Source organism: Amblyomma maculatum, chromosome 8, assembly GCF_055883805.1.
Source record: "Amblyomma maculatum isolate TAMU_Amacu chromosome 8, ASM5588380v1, whole genome shotgun sequence".
Classification (NCBI taxonomy): domain Eukaryota; kingdom Metazoa; phylum Arthropoda; class Arachnida; order Ixodida; family Ixodidae; genus Amblyomma; species Amblyomma maculatum.
This window is the reverse complement of record NC_139351.1, coordinates 81,267,329-81,289,843: the sequence shown is the minus strand read 5'-3', so window position 1 is coordinate 81,289,843 and position 22,515 is coordinate 81,267,329. Positions and strand designations below refer to the sequence as shown.

At 43.3% G+C, this 22,515-nt stretch overlaps 1 protein-coding gene across 2 annotated transcripts in view; it reads right to left on the bottom strand.

The window, feature by feature from the left end:
• Window positions 1–19,065, bottom strand: part of LOC146181609 (thimet oligopeptidase-like) — a 33,014-nt gene extending 13,949 nt beyond the window's left edge. The window contains exons 1-10 of one of the 2 annotated variants that reach the window (XM_084576616.1): window positions 18,484–19,065; window positions 17,162–17,301; window positions 14,097–14,212; window positions 12,405–12,574; window positions 10,282–10,412; window positions 9,492–9,546; window positions 7,781–7,945; window positions 4,395–4,556; window positions 1,769–1,834; window positions 412–516 (exon numbers count right to left, since the gene is read on the bottom strand). In XM_084576616.1, the coding sequence (XP_084432742.1) occupies window positions 412–516; window positions 1,769–1,834; window positions 4,395–4,556; window positions 7,781–7,945; window positions 9,492–9,546; window positions 10,282–10,412; window positions 12,405–12,574; window positions 14,097–14,212; window positions 17,162–17,301; window positions 18,484–18,870 (1,497 nt within the window). In that variant the 5' untranslated portion in view covers window positions 18,871–19,065. The remainder of the gene's footprint in view (window positions 1–411; window positions 517–1,768; window positions 1,835–4,394; window positions 4,557–7,780; window positions 7,946–9,491; window positions 9,547–10,281; window positions 10,413–12,404; window positions 12,575–14,096; window positions 14,213–17,161; window positions 17,302–18,483) is intronic. The other variant, XM_084576617.1, reaches the window with a different exon arrangement.
• Between the last annotated feature and the right edge of the window lie 3,450 nt (window positions 19,066–22,515).

Below are 22,515 nucleotides of genomic sequence, written 5' to 3'. Positions count from 1 at the left end.
CTGAGTTCGCTATATCCGATGTGTAGTTCGTTATAAAAAATACATTTTATATGCATAATGCTAGCGGAAATTCGAGTGTTCGATATAAAACATAATTCGCTCTATCCGAGTTCGTTATATTCGGGTTTGACGTACACCTCTAAGGTACAGTGCTTCCCTCTCACTGCCTTACACTGCTACCCTCCAGTCGCACCTCATATTCCTGCACCAACCACCCCCTCCTCCTCTCTTACCACCTTCCCTATGCAGATGTCTATGCCACCACTGCACATTCGGAAAGTTTTCCTGTTTTGCTGCCCAACTGTGACAGCACCTCCTCAAGTTTCATTCCACAAAATCTCTAAGCAACAAAGCATGCTCTGAGAAACTTGCCAGGGAGAGCCATCTTCCACAAGGCGTTTCTCTGCTCACCTGCAGTGTAATGTTGCAGAAATGGCTGTACTTCCCTTCGCGTGGGAACAGGTCCATGACGAAGTAGCCCAGAAGCTCCTTGGTCTCGCTGTCAGTCACCTTGAACTGGAGAACAAACAAACAAAAACAAACAGCCAGTTTTCGGTAAACACGAAACGGTACCCCGTCACCAGCTTAGCATCACTGAGTTTGAAAAAAAAAGAGGGGGGAGGGGGAATAAGGGGAAAAATAACCCTGACAAGTCACAGTTACCACTATGCTCTCCATTTTAGTGCTACCCTTTCATATTGGCAGAGAACAGACTCATAAAGTCATAAGAACAAGGCTGAAATTTGGACATAACCAGACAGAAGTTTTAAGAAGATGCACAATTTATCAACAGTAGCTTACCATGGAAGAGAGAGGCAGCACCACAATACTGGGGTTGGGGTGACTCTGGTTACAAAGGCCAGGCTAACTGTTTTTAGCCTAGGAAATGCAGACCTATACTTTGCTCGAGGCATTTCAACATTGTGTCACATGCATTTTATGACCAGAATAAAACATTAAGGGACCATTTTTGTCGCACAGCCACCAAACATCCTTCTTTCATTTCTTTTTCTGAAGATCCAAAAAAGAAGTCATGTCAAAATTTTAGCTTTTGCCGCAGATTTAAGTACAATCTTGCCTGGGACAACACAGACCACCCAAGAGCAAGCGACCGACAGCTGCATTTTGTTGCACTTGTTGATGTCAACCTTGTGGCTCCCTTGTTCATGACTTCTTCAGGCGTAACTAAAAACCGACCTTGAATTTCTAACGTTGTCAACCTCAGGACACACAAACACTACTGAACGAACACAAATGGTGTAATTGCAACCACTACCTGACACACACTCAAATTTGGTCACTACAGTTTACAATGTGAAACCTTTCCAGGACAGTACTTTCCTTTATGTGCATGTGTTTGAGACAGTGCAGTTCGAAACTCAAAAATAAAAAAGTACTATCAACATCACAGTTTTCTTTTTTTGCTTTGCTTTCAGAAAACACTAGGAGAAAAACCCCTTTTTCATAGTTTTCTCAGTTAAGTGTTTCCAATTTCACAAGTAACCGACCCGTAAGCCTATAAAAACTCGACAGAAACTCAACAAGGCTGCGCCAGAGCATCTCTTTAGCAGTGCACGACACAAAAGGCAAACAGCTGAGCTCACCCACCATGCAATCGAGCATGTTTGACCACATCCAACAGAAACTAAACAAGGATTCAAACCACACTCAATAGAAACTCAACAAGGCTATCTCAACAGCCCATTGAGAGCCAGAGCATCCCTTCCGCAGTGCACGACACCAATGGGATACAGGCAAACTCACCCACCATGCGAGCCTCTGGGTGCCACAGGGCAGGCTTCTCTACCTCCTCGAACTTCAGTCCCAAAAGGAGCTGCAAAAGGAGACAACATAAGGTTTCAAACAAGCATGAAGCAGTAACTAAAGAAGGCATGTACATATGTGAAAATTATCAACTTCTAATAAAACAGAGGCTACTCTCCCCAAAAAAAGTAGCTTTCAAAAGGTACAAAAGGCCCATAAATGAAACACAGGTATTACCCCCATCTGCCATTTTCACAAGCAAACCTATGGTCGAGTGCACGAGTGGCCAAAAGTGGAAGTGCCACACTCACACTCACTCCTGAGAGAGGCCGAGGCCAGCGCCTTGTAAAAGAGCAAGCAGAGTTCCAGATGAGCAGAAGCTAGCCACTAAGAGCTTTTCACTGCGACCTCCTCAACAACATAGTGGCTTAATTTAACAGTCACAGCAGCCCACCAATGAAGGAAAAAAAAATTTGCAGACAATCAATGGGATTCACATAATATCATACAGTTGAGCCGGGTTATAATGAAATTGTAACATCTCAGCAATTTTTTGCTAAATCGAGGGTTTTGGCCTATGCAGTTTTAGCTTGAAGACTCAAAAGGAGAATGCAGAACAGAAACCAAATTAATAAATAAACGTAGGGGAAATCATCTTGGAAGTGCCTGTAGTAAATACCTATTACTCGAAGTTGTAAAAGCAATGAAACGTTTAGCAACTGTAGTAAGGGCGCGGCGTGACTACAGCAGCAGCCTCCACCTCTGGTACGGATCTCACGATGCATCTACGAGAGGGACAGAGAAAGGGAGGTATACCATAGGAGTAGTCTGATGTAGCCACATGGCCAGGCAAGGGAGTGCCTAAGTCTTCACTCGCATTCCCTCTCGCCCACCACCGCTACACCAAAAGAACCCCTTGCATTGGCAGTGCCCTCTGCTGTTCCTGCTGCCAATGCATGAAGGCTATCAGCGCTGGAATCATGCGAGTAACTGCCTAGCAGCAATAAGCACACACTGCTCGCCCCACACATAGGTATTTTTTTCTCTTTGTAATGTTATTTCTTGACCATTAACTACTGTAGTGTCATGCGCTGAAGGGAAAGGGACGGAGACTGCTGCATTTGCCACAACGTTGCACTGTTGGCATTGGAACACTGTGTGTTGTAATCGTAGGCATTCCTCTCATGTCAGGTCATGTTTTACCGTCATGACACTGGTCGGGTTCTGGCAATTTTCCAGTAATTCCGCACTACCTATTATACAGTAGGTGCCACGAGTTCGTTATATCAATGTCAACCACATCAACATGATCGTTACATGGTCGTTACAAGGCATAGGGGAATAGAAATACTTAATAATATTGAGGAATTCGCTACACGGAGATTCGTTACATAGAGGCTTAACTGTATATGTATGTGCTGGCATTTGTTTTTTACAGCGCACTACCCGAGTTTGCTACTGTTTATGAGAAAGAAATGCAAAAGCGGTACGTAAGGTTGGACTAAGACCACCGAGCAAGCACTGCATCAATATATTAAAGTGGTTGCCCTTGTCTCTTCTGCTCTTCCTGGCTGCCATTCTTCGCTCTTTATTTCTTCCTCTTCCCCACTGCCCTCTTTTGACCAAAGTGTTCATCTTTTTCCTCCCTTGCCACTGTTCTCCACTCTTCATCCTCTCATCTTCCTCGCTCCTGATTTCTTTGGCCACCACCCTCCCTCCCCACACTGCAGTCATGATGCATCAATCAAGGAACCAATGCTGATGCTGGACAATTTTTTTCCAATGTGGGGCTTTGCAACCTGCCAGTGCACTTGCCAATTTGGCCATGCCACACGGATTCATGACATCACACCCCAATGACCAATCAGTGCTCTTGGTCATGTCCCACAAACGCATGACATCATCACAGGAGGTCTAAGGCTTCAGCTGGAAGTGAGGCTTCTACCCCTAACGTGTCAAAACATGTTGGTACGAAGCCACTGTCTAATGTTGGCTGTTCTTATATCAGTGCAACAACTGGCTCGGTTTTAAACATCTTAATATGGTGCCTGCCACCAGGAATAGACAGTGAAATATCTCCACAGAAGTCCATCAACAAAGGTATATGACTTTATCACTGACACTTGACTGCTCCAGTCTTCACCTCCTTCCACCTAGCACTGAATCATTTTGGCATCATAGCGTTAAATGCCCTAATTGTGGAAAATTTAACATTGGTCTCTGGTAGGTGCAGCTGGCAGGTGAAATGGTTGGGCATTGACAGGTCGGCTGGCTGCGTGACGTCTCAAGACCATACATGACATGACCAAGATTGCAAGAGCTGCCGACTCGCTCAGCTACTATGAAATGGGATGGTGATGCAACCAAACCCAGGACCCCTGGATCCCCAGATGGACTGTTACTCTACCTTTAGACCACACAGGCATGTTTGTACGGCATTGTTAAAGTGGAAATTTATACCTATGCTGTGTGGCCTTCACACGGTGTGGTGTAACAGGGGCATAAATTAAGAGATTAGGGCTTAAGCAAGCAGAAAAGTTCATGTACGCGAACAAGGATTCACAAAGGGAGCTGACCATTAACAATGTCGCATCGTAACCTTAAAGGTGTCCCCCAAATCTTTTGCTCACCTCGTAGATGCCGAAGAGTCCCTTCATGACCACGTCCAGGGGAAAGTAGGCCCGCAGCTTCTCCTGGTCCACATTGTAGTGGCGCTCTTCCACCAGGTTCTTGTAGAAGGCCATGTCCCACACGTGCAGCTCCCCATCAAAGGGGACGCCCTGCTTCTTGCACTGGGGGAAGGGCGCCAAAGATATGGATGCAGTGCACAGCACAGTCTGAAGATAGCAAATGCTGAAGCCTTTTTTTTTCCTTTAGATAAACTGGTTTTCACTACAAAAACAAAAGTGTGATACCTGTCACACTTCTCAATGCACACCTGGACTGCGCTGTAAGGGAAGGAAGGAAAGTGGGATAGAAAGAAGAACAAGCAAAAGAGGTGCCATAGTGTAGGGCTGTGGAGTAATTTCGACCACCTGGAGATCTTTGACGTGCGCCGACATCATACAGCACAGGGACGTCTCTCCGTTCTCCCTCCATCGAAATGAGGCCTCCAAGGCTGATGTAAGCAAACTGCACTTGCCCACAGAGTGCAAGCTCACAGAAACTAGAACCATCATCAGTCAGTGTTACGACACGAAGTAAAAAGGCTTAAGACGAGCTATATGCATAGTGGACCCAGAGGCACTACAGTTAACAAACTCTGGTATCACTAAGTAGGAATTTGACTTCTCAGTTCCCTTTTGAAAATTCAGCCTGCTGTTTGTGGTTTACATTACAGATTATAGTTTGTTTTTGTTTTTAGTTTTTTTTTTTTTTCTGTTAACATAATATATCCCACAAGCAATCACAACTCATTTATGATATATTTTGACCCTTCTGTTATCACGAGCAGTTGATTTGCAAGCTTCGTGGCCTAGAACACTTTGATTTAGATTCCAGCATCACACAGCACCTAACTGTGATGTGAACAATGGAAAGGACCAATCAGTTAACGGTCAGTAGAAAGAATGCGTGTGGCACTCCAATGGCAAAGCGAGACACTGATTGTCAAAGAAAATAAAAGCAAAACTATCGCAGACCAAAATGAGTGCATCTATCTCTGATCACAGCTGGCAAGTGGTGTAAACTGTACCGTGCGCCATGTGCTCCACCATTGACATTTCATTTGATGCCGACAGTAGGTACAGCTGTGTTTGCAGATGGAAATGTCAATAGTCAAAAAATGTCACAAAAGTTCAGTGATGACTAACCTAACCAAAGGAAAGCTTGTACAGCGCTAACAAACACGAATGCACAGATAGACAGACAGAACAGGCGCTGTGACAGCACCTGTCCTGTCTGTGTCTATCTGTGTGTTTGTCTTTGCCAGCGCAGTAGAACCTTTCCATTTCGTTCAAATGTACCAACCAGCCCAGCAATTGGTTTTACTTAACTGTAAACATTGTTTTCAGTTAGAACCTAACCAAACCGTAATACAAAAACAAACAGCTGTTTACTTTTAGACTGTGTTGTCATGTTATTGTCCGACTCTTGCACTCAGCTGAGTGACGGTGCAAGGCATCCCATGGTCTGAGCGTTAACAACAATGGAAGTGCCGCTTGACCACTGCAGTAGCCAGAACATTGATGTTATTTCACAACGCTTATGAATTCCTCCCCATCACTGCCTTTGTGTGTGGAGAAATCTACTTACCAAGCACTAACTGCCTTAAGTGGGTGATAACAATGAATAAACAGTGCTATGATAGCAGACGACATTTGGCGAGCAGATGGAACCTCCTGGTTTCCAAGGCGGACGTAAGGTACTGCAACAACAGGTGTCCCTAAATGCACAACTGCACTACTTAACAAAGTCTCACCATGGCCCTATATAGCTTCCATACTTTAAAATTTACCTAAATATTTAATTTAAAATTTAAAAGAAAATTAAATTAAAAATTTACTTTATTTAAATATTTTGTAAATTTCTATTTTCGACTAAGTGTAACTGCTACTAAAAGATAACTACCAGCGGCATGCACGTCAGGAGTATACCGAACACTTGAAAACTGAAGTCGATGCACTAACGTTTTTGTATTTTTAAAGAAAATTTTAACTCCTGACTAAGAGAAAGAACAAAGCTTGCACAGGAATTGACAGAAGCTGATTAAGCAGTCTTCATTAAAGGAGCAGAGACAAACTTTTTGTAGTAATTTTGCTTTGTGATGATGTGTAAAGCATTAGCAAGCATGAATTGCACAGCATATAAAAACTGCAATTGCTGCTTGAATGTTTTAATTCCCTCAAACCTCCAAGCTAGCATGGCACAGGTGCCAAAATTACAGTGTACAGATAAACTGCTATTAAACTGCAGTCCTTCTATGCCCCACCTGATACAGTACCAAGTCCTGGCATAACAAACTATCTGGGTGCTGAAGTTCAAACTACAGAGTAGAAGCAAATAAATTTGTTTCGGTTTTGGGGGGTTTAAAGTCCCAAAGTGACTCAGGCTATGAAACATGCCATAGTGGAGGGCTCCAGAAATTTCAACTACCTGGGGTTCCTCAACGTGTTCCGACATCGCACAGTGCACGAGCGCATTAAATTTAAACTACAGAGTAGAAGCAAATAAATTGGTTTTGGTTTGGAGGTTTAATGTCCCAAAGTGACTTAGGCTGAGATATGCTGTAGTGGAAGGCTCCAGAAATTTCAACCATCTGGGGTTCCTTAGCATGCACTGACATTGCACAGCATACGGGCACCCTATAGCTTTTTTGCCTCGATTGAAAAGCGGCCGCCGCAGCTGGTATTTGATCCCGAATCCTTGGACACAGTAGTTTAGCGCCCTTAGCACTGCACCAACACAGCAGGACCGAAGCAAACTAATTGTTAATTATTTATAGAGCCCAGGGGATTTGGCACAGTTATCCAAGTTAACTGATGTCTCAACGTCTTATCAAAGCAAGCGAACCCTGAAAAAAAAACACTGTCTCCATCCCTAAAAGCAGCAAGAGGGATGACCATGTGACTGATTGTACGGCCAAATTTGGGCGACAACCACCGACCTGCAGCTAGAAAATGGCAGTATTGTTGACTTCACAGAAGCTCAGTCTGCCCACCCAATGTTGGTGCAAGACGGACTCAATACAGCCATCAGGTGGATCAGCAAGAGTAGGTTTGGTCTGGTCCGGAATTTCGACCACCTGGAGTTCTATAACAAGCACTGACACACCAGAGCACATGGGCGTCTTGCTTTTCGTCTCTTTTGAACGGCAGCCACCGCGGCCACGACTCGATCCCCACATCTTTGGGAACAGCAGTCGAGTGCCCTAACCACAGCGCCACGACAGGGCGCAAGAATAGGGAAAGGACACATGCTATGTGTGTCCCTTCCCTATTCTAGCATGTGTTCTATGGAAGAATAGAGAACGGACACATGCTCGCAGGCACCGAGAAATGGGCTTGACCAGACGTACCTCTTCCTCCTTGAGTTCAAGCATCACCTTCTTCTCCTTGGCCCACAGCGGCTGCAGTTTGTCGGCCAAGTCAGTGAGGAAGCGCCGCACATTGGCTGCCGAGCGAGCCATCAGCAGCTCGGTGACAAAATCGGCATGAGTCGGGTAGTTCAGGATCTGAGCCTTCTGCGCATGGGAGAAGTGGGGACGAAAGGGCATTGATAAAAGCGAAAAGGCAAAAAGCAAGGAGCAAAAAAAATAAGAGACAGGAAGATGTAAGCACATTTTCAATGCCTATTAAGAATTCATACAAGCGAAAGCATGGTAAAGGTCTCCTGAGGGCATGTGCCTGGGCTGAGGCCAAACTGAGCACTAAAGGGAAACATGTTTGTTCATACTTTCCATGCACCTCCATTAACAGTTGGAAAAAAAAAAAAAAAAAAGGAAGACAGCTAAAGCGATCAAGAGCAAAATATGAGTGCCAGTTCAACAAGGCAGGCATTTCTTTAAAAAAACACAGAGGTCATACTGAGGACAGCACTCTTTCTATGCTTCTGGGCCAACCTCTCATCTCCAAACAATCCTTGCAAACGTATTCCAGATTATGCACTGTAACCAAGTCTTCAAGATGCTTGCAATGTTCTATACAGTCAAACCACTTTTTCTCGTGCTCCTAATTGATTATTAATAGGTCAGGCATGATTTGCTGCCTCTGTGCTGCTGGTTAGTGATGTGAAACACTGGTAATGTTCCTGCATCATTAAGTGACCACACCAGAAACAATACGAGAACCACACAAAAAAAAGAGAGAGATTAAAATAGGTGAACAAGGCAGGCATTTCTTTAAAAAAACACAGAGGTCATACTGAGGACAGCACTCTTTCTATGCTTCTGGGCCAACCTCTCATCTCCAAACAATCCTTGCAAACATATTCCAGATTATGCACTGTAACCAAGTCTTCAAGATGCTTGCAATGTTCTATACAGTCAAACCACTTTTTCTCGTGCTCCTAATTGATTATTAATAGGTCAGGCATGATTTGCTGCCTCTGTGCTGCTGGTTAGTGATGTGAAACACTGGTAATGTTCCTGCATCATTAAGTGACCACACCAGAAACAATACGAGAACCACACAAAAAAAAGAGAGAGATTAAAATAGGTGAACAAGGCAGGCATTTCTTTAAAAAAACACAGAGGTCATACTGAGGACAGCACTCTTTCTATGCTTCTGGGCCAACCTCTCATCTCCAAACAATCCTTGCAAACGTATTCCAGATTATGCACTGTAACCAAGTCTTCAAGATGCTTGCAATGTTCTATACAGTCAAACCACTTTTTCTCGTGCTCCTAATTGATTATTAATAGGTCAGGCATGATTTGCTGCCTCTGTGCTGCTGGTTAGTGATGTGAAACACTGGTAATGTTCCTGCATCATTAAGTGACCACACCAGAAACAATACGAGAACCACACAAAAAAAAGAGAGAGATTAAAATAGGTGCTGCAAATCAAAAGCTGTTTTTAAGCGACGATTGCAAGTCCTTCATTGCCCTACAGAAGCTGCGCTTCGGTAAGAGATTCAGTGACCTGCGGCCTAACAAGGCGGACTGTTAATCTACCATGTTGAAGCAACGCAACGAGGACCTATAACACTGAGAGACAACAGTGAAAAATCCTGTGTTCTACAACTTAAAAGATGTCACAAGCGAGCAACTGCACACTTAGCCGCCGTACCTTGTGTCTCAGGGAGATGGCCTTTTCCAGCAATGGGATGTTCTCCTTGATGCACCTGAAAAGGCAACGGAGGGACAACCAGTGATGACCAAAGGAAATGAAAACAACAAAAAAACGTAGCCAAATTGCACTGCAAATAAAGTCAGAGCGGTGTTATCCCCTCATTTCAATCGCCAATAACTATGTACACTCAGAGTTATCATAAACCGCCACAAGTGGCAAGTGCCACTGCGGTGTGTGGTGTACTACCAAGCTGTGGACAGAGCCAATGGATACATCACCACATTGAAAATCAGAAAGGTGCACATCAAGGAGACATGTGCAGAGACACACATATGTAAAAAACACACACTAGACTTTAACTGATAAGCTAAGCCGGATTTTAACCGACAACTTACATAGCTGATGTAATTTTAGCTCAGGCGAATATGGGCATGGGTGAATATGAAATTAAAAAGTTTCCAAGGGGTAAGGTGACCAGAGATAACTGGAGACTGCAAACCACTGCCTAAGCAGTTTCCACATTTATTACGGAAGTACATTTGCCCCACCACTGTCCCGCGCCCCTTTTTGATTACATTTTGGTACCGCTACAGTTGGTTGACGGCTAAGTGGCCGTGAGCACCTATCCTGTGTTTGCGTGTATTTTTTCGTCATTTTTTCGCCGCTGTTCTTTTGCAACTTGCACATAAAGTGTTTTTAAACTATACGGCTGAGTGTCAACTATTTACACACAACATGAGCACATGGGAAAGCCTGCACACGCAAGCACAAAGAAACATACACACACCTAGACTCGCTGGCAAAGTTGACCTTCCTACGGGTCTCGGGATTGGCAGCCATCTTCATGATGGGCACCACGTGCGGGTGCTTTAGAGTCACCTTGCGTTTACCAGACTCCACCTGGGAAGGGCCACACGACTGCTGGGCATCAGACAATGTATATTGGCCCCATGCACCCCATGAAACTATATGCAGCCCTTTTTGCTTGCTGTCCCCTCACAGAAGCCAGAGGCACAAAAAAATTAAATGGAACAAAAGAAGTACAGGGTCATCCACTTCTAGCTATAACACGGTCACTGCTTTCAAACCAACATTGTGTCTGATGCAGGCGCGTATTGAAGCAAAGCGATACAAATGCAGATGGCCTGCTACTTAACTTTATTGCACGGCCAGTCACATGCAAAGGCGCTGTGAAAGCCGTGACCGCGTTATAGACAGAAGTGGACGACTCTGTACATGCACATGTTCCGCAGAAACCCTTGAAAACTGTAAGAGAGCCAGCCTTATGCCCCCCATTTGAGTTATTACGATTTAAGCTAGGCAAACAAACCTTAGGCTCGGCACTTTGACGAGGGGAGCACGCTGCCTCAGGCGGCACAAACTATCGACCCAATATTGGTACTGTGTTGGCCATCGCTGGTCTTATGTTGGGCCTGCCATAGTCAATGTCATGCCGATAATGCACCGATGGTTTGTGCCCCCTGGGGTATGTCTTGCGTCTTATATCAACTGGCATTCTCGAAATAATGACAGGCCTAGGCTAGCTGTAGGCCACTACCCTTTGGCAGCAGTCCCCTGCTGCTTGCCTTGTGTCTCTGTCCAAACCATGCTCCCCTGCCGACCACACATCATGGTGGCTGAACGATTGCTAGGGCTGATGAAGAAAGTTCACTGGCACAAAATCTCAAAATGATGGAAGCAAAATGAAAAAAGAAAAAAAAGAAATGCACGCACGTCTTTAAAGCCAATCACGAACCGCCTGCTACAGCCTGCAGTGCCGCTGTGGCGGCACATAAAAATCCATTACTTTTATTGAAACTTGTTATTACTTTCGATCTCCTTCTCAGAATATTTTTTTTTGCAACGGAGCAGAGCGTGCATCTGTTTTGCTGAATTTCTGCTTTCTAGTCATGCAAGGCACACAGCCACAATTCCACTTTCTGCAACCAGAGAAGAACTTTTCACCACTTGAACATCTCTCTAACGTCTGTCTGAAACTCCCAAGAAAGACTACTAGGGAGACAGCGGACTGCACTTCCGATGGCTAGATCACACAGCTTGCAGGATACGGTGGCCACACAGGACAGGTCTAGGTGAAGACTATCCCTCTGGGTGCCACGCCCAGATATGCTACTCAAAATGGACCCTTTACACAACATCACTTGCTACACAGAGCAGTGCCTTCTTTTTTTGCAGGCTTTTTAGCTGGCGGGCATCATCATTACTTTCTTCAGTAGCGAAACTTCTTCTGTTTTATTGTTATCAGAGTCTGCGTTTACCAATACTAATTTGTGCATGTCAACTGCATCGGTCAAGTAAAGCTTTAGTCTCCGAGGGACATCCACTATGTTGCAACTGTTCATTATAGTCAGATGATTAAAAAAAAGCAACTGCTGCGACCATGAAAACAAATTCCCCCAAATAAATACCTGCTGCATCTCATTCTCACCCTTACCACACTGAAATTTACTTGAGCCCAAAAAACATTTTGGACTTCTCCCACCACCTATTGTTCAATTGTTAAATCTTGAGTTTATGCATACTTTCACGGACAAAGGCCAGGTGCTGAGAATTTGTTGCCGTGGTCGCATCACTTTTTTTTTTTTTATCTTCTTCATTCTTACTACAGTGAACAATCCTGACATGCTCCTCCGAGACTGAAGCTTTGCCTGAATAATGCAGCATATATTCATGAATTATTGATGCACACAGACTCTGGTGACAGTGAAACAGAAGTTTCGCTAGTGATGATAGTGATTTCATGTTACTGATATGTAGCCATCACGGCCCAGATTCAAACCTATTGCACTGAACTATTCCAGTAGATTGACTATTAATGGTCGCTCTACAGCAGAAATGGCTTCTTCCGTCCCGCAGTGACAGAAACGAGAGAAAAAGTCATGAACGCACCATCTCCAAATTCTTGATGAAATCCTCGGGCGTGCCCTTCAGCTCTTCTTCGGTGAACTCGAGCACCGTGTTCTCCTCATTGCAGTGTTTCGTGTACTGAACTCCCAGGTCGTTGATCTCATTCTTGAGCTTCTTCACTTCCTTCTGCACCTCAGCATCCAGGTGGAGGCCTTCACAGTAAGTAGAGCAATGATGATGTTAAGTTTTCCATTATGCAAATCAAAAGACTCTATTCAGAGAACACCAGTAAAGGAATGTAGCCCCCTTTCAACTCTTCCAACAAAGCCAAGCTTGTAAAGCTTTTTTTTTTTTTTTACTTATAAGCTAGAGTAGCAAAAAAAAATGCAAATAATTTTGGCTAAGGTTTTCACGTCGCGCGAAAGCGGTAATGCACAGGTTGTGCTCTCCTGCCACCTAGCTTGTTGCAGTTGGCTGGAATGAAACACATATTAGTCATCAATTAAATCTCTTCTCTTACTGATTGGTTGAATGACTCCAGCATCATACTGTATGACATTCCGTTGCCTTGGCAACACATTGCTATGCAGTTGCCAAGTGTAACAATGTGTTACTATGCAGTTGTTGCTGACAAACCACGGCTGATTCAAAAGCAAAACAAGATTTTGCTCACGATCGCAGCCTCTAGATTAGTGCTTCCGCACTAAAGGCAATGGCTATTTCAAATATGCATAGCAGACAAACTAACTAGGGAAATGTGATGTCAGTTTCTTTTTCAATATTTTGCAATGTGTCGCATTGAACGACAGACATTTTCAATTTATTCTCTCATGCATTTGCCAGACGACTCAAAACATTACTTCGTGACTAACTAAAGCAAACTATGCTGATTACAAGAGCTGCAGTATAGAAACAACATAGGCTTAGCTCGCTTACTAAACTGGTTTAAAACTGAAGTTATATGTGTATTAATTCAAGTTAATTTAATTTGATGTTCTGGTTTAACTTAATTAATTCATCAGGATTAAGCAAATTAGTATCTCCTTAATGAAGTTTAGCACAATTTGCAAAAATTTTTGGTCTCCTCCAAGTTGGAATTATTGAGTGTTGACTTTATAACCAGGAATAGATAGGCTGCGCCATACCTATCACGAGGCAAATAAACTAACCAAACCAAAACTAACCCATAGAATTGTGACTTATGCTGGTCTGCAATACAAATACAGATGAAAGAAAAGAAGCTGGATGGATCCCAAAAGGGGCTTACAAGGGGTACCAATGTCAAAGAAGACGCAGTATACCCCACAGCGGTTATAATTACTAAAGATATAAACTTCACAACATATGCAGACAGGTGCCATATGACAGCTGTTAATGAGAAGCAAAGGGTCAAACAGTGGCATGACAGACACAGATAGCAGATGGCGTAAAGTATGTCAACAAAGGTGCCAAACAGAACAAAAGCTATTTGCATTTAGGCCTTGCTCTAGCAGGGGCAGATTTATGGCTTATGCCTGGAGACGCAGCTAAGGGGGGGTGGTCCCACTGAAACCAATTGTTTCTTGGACATGTTCATTAAAAAAACAAAAAAACAAAAGATATCAGCCTGGTATTCTTGTGTGCAATTTCTCCCCGTCGCCACCCCCACCTTACGCACCAATAAGACTGCCCCTGCATTCTGGGCAAAAGACAGCACCCACGATTCTTTGCTGTTGCTCCAGTTTTGAGACTCACCGTCCCTCTTCCGGAGCTTGATGAGCCTCTCCAGGAAGCGCTTCATCTCTGGGGTCAAGGAGCTGGTGTCTTTCCTCTCCAGCACTAGCAGCTTTTCAAAGATGTCGGGACGCATGCTGAACGCAGGGATAGAGAGAACAGACACATATGTGAGCTCGGCACATACACTGAGCCACTTGAACATGCCTACACAATTAATGAGTATCAAAGACCAGTATTAAAATAGATGCCCAAACGAGAAGCAGCAACTCTAACTGTCCAACCTAGCTGCAGCTTCAAGAGGAGGCAGTCAGTGGCACCACTAGGGATGTATGGGGGGTGCGGACAGTGCCAGGCACAACACTTGAGGGGTGCAGAGGAAAGGGGTGTGTCCAGGTAGAAATGGCAACCAATTACTGTGCAACGAGATGAAAATGCGCAGGATGCATTTAGCTAAGACGGAAACTATACAAGTCTGACTTCAAAAAATAAAAAATGCGAAGAGAAATGAGTAGGCGGGAACATTTGACAAAACTGAGGTGATTTAGCACGTGTAGCTAAGAGGAAATACACGCTGCATTATGATCATAGCTTTTTCTCCTTCAACAAGAGAAGGCTTTTGTTAAAATAGGAATAAAACTCGATTTCTCATAATTAAGCCATACGATGCCTGTCATCACACATCTCCAAAAAGCTGTTCCATGGCTAAATATAATCTGTTAGTATGGCATCAGTACACATGGGCAACTTCTCTGTCTGGGTGCAAGAGAAAACTAAATTACAAGAATTATCAATTACACGAAGAAATTTGCCTTTAGTACGATCACACTTTTTTTACATCAGCCGCTTCTTGGTCGTTTAATGGATGCATCGAGGGGCATGCTTTCTTCTTATTTGCGGCACAGTTGATTATGCACTTGTCCCTTTTGCAAGCTTCTTGTTTTAGGATGTGGTCATTGGAGGTATTGAATGACTGCGCTTTAGTTGCGTAACTTGAGTTCTTCTCTCTGTGTTTGAGCTTTCCTTTGGATATCGGCCAGTTATAGTTCTTGATTGCCATTCCTATGCTTATCCTTTCGAGCGTACTCACATGGTCTAACATTTTTGTTTTGGTTCGCTATTTCATTATTCTTTGTCACTCCCGCCGATGCAAGTGCAGTTGCTCTGTGTATGCTCAAAATAGTCCTTACATTGTGTCGGTGGAACTGGCGAAAATAAAATAACCCACACGATGGCGAGCTCTCATGGTTTTTGCTGGTTCCACTATCCCACACGTATAAGATACAGTGCACGTTGCAACCATGCTATAATCCAGGCGGCATCTACCACTTCACCTCTTTTTTAGTTATTTGTAATCAGTGCACTTTTTTCTACACACTCAGTTTTTCGTTCGTCGTCTTTTACATTTCTCCCATTTTATGGCAGTGGTCCAGAAATTCCTGTCAAAATCATTTGGTCTGTTTATTTCTTCACAATTAAGTGCACTTTTCTATAAAAAATTATGATATGCCCTTCTTTCTGACTCGTTTCGGAAGTAAATATGTAATTATGTAGTTGTAACGTGACACGTTGATGAATTATCAGTCGTGGGATTTGTCGTTGTGTGGAGGCCTTAAAGATGGAAAAGAACCACGACACGTTATGTGGAAGTCTTAAAAAAGGAAAAGAAAAAAAATTTCCTCCGCTTGCGCCTGGCCGTGGGATGCTCGGAACTCCCCCATAGAAGCAAGCCATGAGGACCAAGAAAGTGGCAATTTTTTGGAGCAGGGGGGAGGGGTGTTGCACTGTGCCACCGCACCAGGTGGCGCTTAACCTAATGATGCCACTGAAAAGAGTATAGGTTGATTTTTAGAAACTTCCCATCCCTCTGCAACGCTGCATCTGCCCCAAACATATATGCCTAAATTTTAACAATATTCGCAAAGACAGAAGCAAACTTGGTGCTTTGCAGGAAATCCCTAATATTCCAGTTCTGTCTCTTTCCGATGGAGATGGCAGAAAAAACAGCTGCAAGGTACACCTCAGCACGCTCCTTGGCTCTAAATGTATTCAATTCACGAATATTGGTCTTCATAGAAAACAATCAATGAAAGGAAAAATGAAAAACCAAACATACCACAAAAAAAGTAAAAAAAAAAAAAGAAAAGAAATGAGACAAATGTTAATCAGCAACAAGCTTTTACAGGATTCAATCAAAAAAGAGCACCAAACTGTCCAACGGCCCCCAAGTGCTGGTAAGCTGCCTCAACCTGGTATCCGTTCGTTGTTTCGATTCACAATGTCCTTTAAAATTGCATTCAGCAACCTCCTACGCATCACCATAGCAATAGGCTAATTTGAAGTGTACTGAAGGATACTTGCTATTCACTAAGCTTAGGTATTGTGTTATGTTGAATGTTGTAGCAAGTAAGTGACTGAGGCTATCATGTGCCAAAACAAGTTGAATGTGCTTAGCTTGTGGATAAGGACAAAAGCATTTTTATGACATCACAGCTTGTTTCAGAGCACTGCTTCTTTTGGAAACTAGAACGCAAAAAATTTAACCAGTACTAAATTCTCTCTTAGAAGCAGGCTGGGATGGAAAAGGATCTGTTAACTGTAAAGCTGTATTATATATAATACAGTTTCTTGACTTTATTACATGAAATTAAAATGGAGTTTGTTGTTACTTCATCTACACACCCTTAACACATCCGTTTTTGTTTTTTTTTTCGTAAGAAAGAAGTTGTGCATGTGTCCGATACGAAGATAACACAAAAATTACTTTGACAAAGTGTTTCATTATGATTTTTCATTCCTCTATAGTTACCTTGACAAGATGTAATTTGTTGTCTATTTCACTATTCCATGAAGCCTGCCATTACACTCTCAGTTTTGTCCCAACCAATCTGAGACAATTCGCATGTGGTGCGCTGAACCTGGATATTATTTCTTTTCTTCCAAACACTTACACTAGCCAGCACTTGTTTGCAGCAAATGCTCCACTCCTTTTCATACTTCACTTACTCAGTTTCCCTACTGTCATGAATTTAAAGGGCTGAAGTATGAGACTAAACATCTGGGAAGAGATCAACACATCCACTCACTCGATCTCAACCTCAAACTCGTTGAGTTTAGTAGAAAGCTCAGCACTGGTGTCGCGAAGCTCCTTGTTGGTCGAAACGTACATCGGCAACTCGAGGTAGGAGCTCTCGTTGGAGAGCATACGTTGAGCCTCAGCTATTTCCTATAAAGTGGAAAGTACAAAAGTGGCAAATGACACATTAAAGGAGTCACTGACACTTTAATCATGGGAACATGCCTATATCGTCATTTCCAGTAAAGCTCTGTATGGCTTAGAGCTTCCACGTAGTGACGGTTAATCAGACAAAATCGTCACTGTTGATGAGATCACAGCACCGACTATAACACATACTCAATGACAGTGAGTACTTCATTAAATAGGGGCCAATGAAATAGAGAATCATGAAACAGGAGCTCTTGGAGCAGGCATGTTGAAAAGGTAATCATGGAACAGGAATCCATGGAACACAGAGGCATGGTACTGTGTACCTGTGGGTAGAGGTAAGGTGGCCATGGCAAATTACTAATGCGATAACAGTAGCCCACAATACAGTCAAAAAGTCAGCGTATATCTAGAATTTCCTAATTGGTTGAGAGAGGTCATGTTACCTTGTGGCACCATCCGCATCTGTGATCATCAAGTGAATGACATCATAGTCTAGTCTCCGAAATGTGCACCCAAAAAACTGTGCTAATGCATTAAAGCTTACTTGGAAATTAGCTAGTGATGGCAACATTTTTATTTATTAATTGGCTATTTTTCGCTCATACAAGCTCAGATGTCAATGAAAGTTCCCTCAGGGTTATGCAGTGTTCCGCAGGGTTACACAGTGGAGATTCCAAGAAACAGCAAGTGTTTTAGTATGGTCAAATGGTTTCGGTGTGCAGATGAAATTTGTAACTTTACGGGTATAAGGTTCGATCAGGGTGTCGTGGCTTGCCATCACAGCAAAACTACAGCAAATATAGAAACCACAGGGCTATAACCAAAGGGCGCCAGTAATGTCAGTGAGTTGCCAACTAGTTCCTTACTTTCTATTTTATTTGGACACATCTACGTTCATGTCATCTGAAAATTGGTTATAAGGTAAGGGTGGGTGGACCCAATGGTTTCTCGCGTCTGTAAAACTGCTACAGTAACGGAACAACTGCTCCATCAATGGGAAGGTGGACCACCACTTGATGCAGTAATGGAGGAATGAGGGAGAGAGAAGAAAAGGCTACGAATTAATTCAGGCTACCTCTCACCGTTTTTTGCATTTTGCCCAAGACAGCGTCAAATTTGCACTCATTGTGACGCTGACCACAATGACAATGCACAAGTTTCGTTAGCTACGTCGCTCACCTTGAGCACCGAGTCGAAAGTGATCTCGTCACCCTGTAGCGCACCGATCTTGTCGAAGATTTTTCGGCACTCATCCATGATCTTGGACGCCCTGGTGTGCAGTTCTTGTGGCGTCACGTTGAAGTCCCATGTCCTGAGAACTCCCGGGGCCGTTCCGTCCTGAGCGTCCATTTCGAAAGGGAGCTTATCCTGGCTTCTGGCGACGGTTACGGCAAGTGGTGACTGGCAGAAGTGCCTTCTCGACGCGTACGACGGCTGCGGTAGTGCTACCTTAGTTTGGGCAAACCGCGCTCTGGCTTTGAACGCGCTGGTGAGCAACACGCTCGGCGATATTTTGGTTATGTTCGCAAATCGTACGGCGGTGAGAGCGGCGATACCAAATCGCATAAGGGAATTCTCCTCTTGCGACTTTCGATGACTGTGGTAGATCTTTTATCGAAGGCAAGTGGTCAGCAAATAGCAAAAGTAGACGGACCTTGGGAGGTGATAAAGCAGAAACGCTGGCGTGTAAACAACGTTTGTTTCAAGTTGGCCGAGCTAGCGGAGCGCAAAGACCGCACATGTGCATCGGCGGCTAGCGTCGGCCGGTTATGGTTTCAATTTTCTGACTGCCAAAACTTATTAATAGTAAAGCATGTATTATTACAAAAATAAGACTAAATGCACCATTTTACTTCAGTAGACTACTTGCTTCTTAAAATTTAGTAAACAATCATAGCACATACTTCCGAGTTTCGGTTTCGGAATAAGCTGCTTTGTCACACAAATTTGTGCTTTTACAGTACAGGTGGCCTGGTTATTGGAGACCATACAACCACAATGAACAACAGCAAAAGCTTTAACTTCGTATCTTTATCTCAAACAGCACTTCTGCCACGTCACGAGCAATGTATGTATAACCAAGGAGGTTTGAACCTCCTTGTGTATAACTTCAACCTTGGTGAGCGACATGAGCCGATTGGCCTTTGGGATGTGCGACGGCAGAAGACCAAGTGACATGGCCAAGCGCCGATTGGTCGCCGGAGTTTGACGTAGTCCACGTGACAGCTGAGAGCAGTGGCTGTAGGCTGAGCCCACAACCTAACATAAGTGCTAAACAAAAAAAAAAAAAATGCAGCACTATCACATTGGGCTCCAATGACAGAAACCAGTACAACCATTTTTTTTTAACCTAACCAGCTACACCAGTGTACCCAGACTCTATGGTGTTTTGTTACACTAGCGAAGCTGGTATAGGCTAAAAAACGTTTTCTTAGTATTAGCAATGTTGCTCCTAATGCCATGGCATTCCACTCTTACGGCGACTTCACGTCTCAGTGATTACCTTACAAGGTACCATTTCTTGGAGGAGGTCCTCATTGAACTTGAAGTGGCAGGAATACAGCCTCTTATTGGTACAAGGTTGAGTTGTATTTTCAAGGTACAAGTAGCAGCAATGTGATAGGGAACATGCGATCCCGTGGCAATGGGGGAGCATTGGGCATATACAGTTGTTTGAAAAACATGGCACACGCCCTGTTGCAAGCATGGCAATGCATATGTGAATTTTTTAGAGCGGTGAGAATATTAACAGGGCCTCGGATTTCAGAAGCGGAATCCGCAGTGAACGAGCATGTTATCGTACAGAGCTGTCGCACTAGGTTCAAAAGCAGATGTCGAGAAAGCGCGACAGGGTTTAGAACACCCACTGGCACACAATCAGCTCGTATTGCTACGGGTTCACAAGTTCCTTTTCATATTGCTCCTAACTGTACCAATACATATCAATTTCTTGGTCGGATGTAAAAACCTGATGAGTTGGAAGCCTGTAGGGCCAAGGTGGTCCAGATGGCATTAGACCTGATTATTTGCAGAGATATGGAAGCTAGAGGCCACTGCACTGCAGTTTGCATAATCACAATGATGATGCAAAAAGCAGCAGCAGCACCATGCCTTATTTATACGATGCGTAAACTGATACTTGTCAACTACAGTATGTTTTTAAAATGATTTCACTTAATTTGTTTGACCACATATCAAGTTCTATTATAAGTGGTGGAGTTTTCGCAGTATATATTTTAAGGAAGGGTAGTAGTCTATAATCATGCGTTAAAGAACCATTTGCAGACTTTCCATTTAAAAAAAAAAAAAGAAAAAAGAAATCCTAAAACAAAATAAACTGAAATAGAAAAAAAAAAGGAACTCATTGAATTGCTCCTCAGGTTTCTCTTCACTGGCTGAATCACCATCATTATAATAAAGGTGAACCATTAAGGAGACATGAAAAGCAGCCGAGAAAGAATCTAAAAAAAAAAAATATTACAACCACTTACCAAAAATTCACGTGCAAATATTTCTCTGAATAATTTTGTGTACTAGATTAGGGCAAACAGCATGGTTTGCGGGAAAGAAAGTAATGCAGTGCAGTGTGGTATGTTAGGGCACTTAATGGAGAGCTTCAGATTCTTGCTATGGCCACATAAGGTTCTTTAATGTGCACTAACATTGCATAGTACACAGGTGTCTTCATTTTGCATCTATCAAATGTGGGAGGTGCTGCCTAGAATGTACATCTGATTCATCACGAAGGCCATCAGTGTTTTCACTGAAATAAATGATTACCAATTGCTTGGCTGTTAGTAGTGATGACTTAACGGAGTAGACACACTAAAATTTATGTGCATTTTTTTCATTGAAACAGTGAGCAAGACAGTAATGTTTATGAATCGTGACGCAGAATTCACCTACAGCAGCTAAAGAACTTACAACTAAATTTTTTCTCATGCAGATTCAGTTTAGTTTTCAGCCACTGAACGATGGCAGTGATGTCGCTGACGCGCTGTAGTCATGTCTTGCGAGACATGCAATAACTGCTACATAATCGTCGCTTATTCATTACTTTGTAACTGCAACTTTCCACCACAACCTTATCAGGAGTTTCTTGTCACTAGCGTTTTAAAGCGTGTTAAGCGCATGTGCATTCAGTCTGCTGCAAAACATATTGCGGCGGACGCTAAAGAAGGACACTGAAATCACGCCATATACTAGTATTCGTTTTTTGCCCGTTCGGAAAAACTGTGATGTGCCTTATGATTTATGTTTATGGAAAATATGGAAAATATCGAAAAAAATATGGAAAAGCCAAATGATGGACAGCCATGCAGAACCACCACAATCATCGAAGTGTTTGTTCTGAGAGCAGCATGCTTTGGTGGGGGGGGGGTATGCTGCCTTGGAAGAGCCGCCTAGTCGGCTGCCGCGTCTCAAAACTCGTGTGCCTCCATGATATTTAACATTCTTTATGGTGGGGAATCACTGGATTTTAGCAGGTTTGCATTATGCAGCCCAGTGATTTGAGAAATGAGTTGCTTGTTACTGTTCATTGGAAGTTTTTCAATGCAATAAAGAAAAAAAAAATACTTCCCGAGAACGAGTTTCTAATTCTCCTAGCCTAGTCTAAGCACACCGGGAAGCTCTGAGGGAAAGAACAACCGCCACAATAAGTCAGAAAAAAAAAATAATTAAAAAAGCTGTCCTTGAGGGCAACGAAAGTGTTGCAAAACCTGTGCACGCAAATTCAAAACAAAAACAATGATCACGATGGATGAATGGTTGGATGCAATATAGAAACGTCCCCTTTGAAACGGGGTGGTAGCAGTCAGATGCGTGGCACCATCTAGAGAGATTGACAAAAAACAGCACGGCACAGCAGTCTCGTGCAACTCTCGCCAGTAGGTCGCAAATGAGCCTTGAGCCTCGAACTAGCCTTGGTTCGTCCATATCATAGCCTGCACACTATACACACTATAATGCGAAAGCATTAAAAATGAAAATAATGTTGTAGATGTTGGAAAAGCAACAAAACACTGAACAAGCTCACATTGGAACTAGGCCAGGAACTCACAATGCTTTCGCAGTTCCACACGTAACCACACGTAACCATACGTAAGGAGACGTACACCCTTGTAAACTTTTTCACCAGGTCTCACCATTCCTTCTACACGCATTTTGCATCAATGTCATTTACATACATCACAAAATGCACAGAATCGC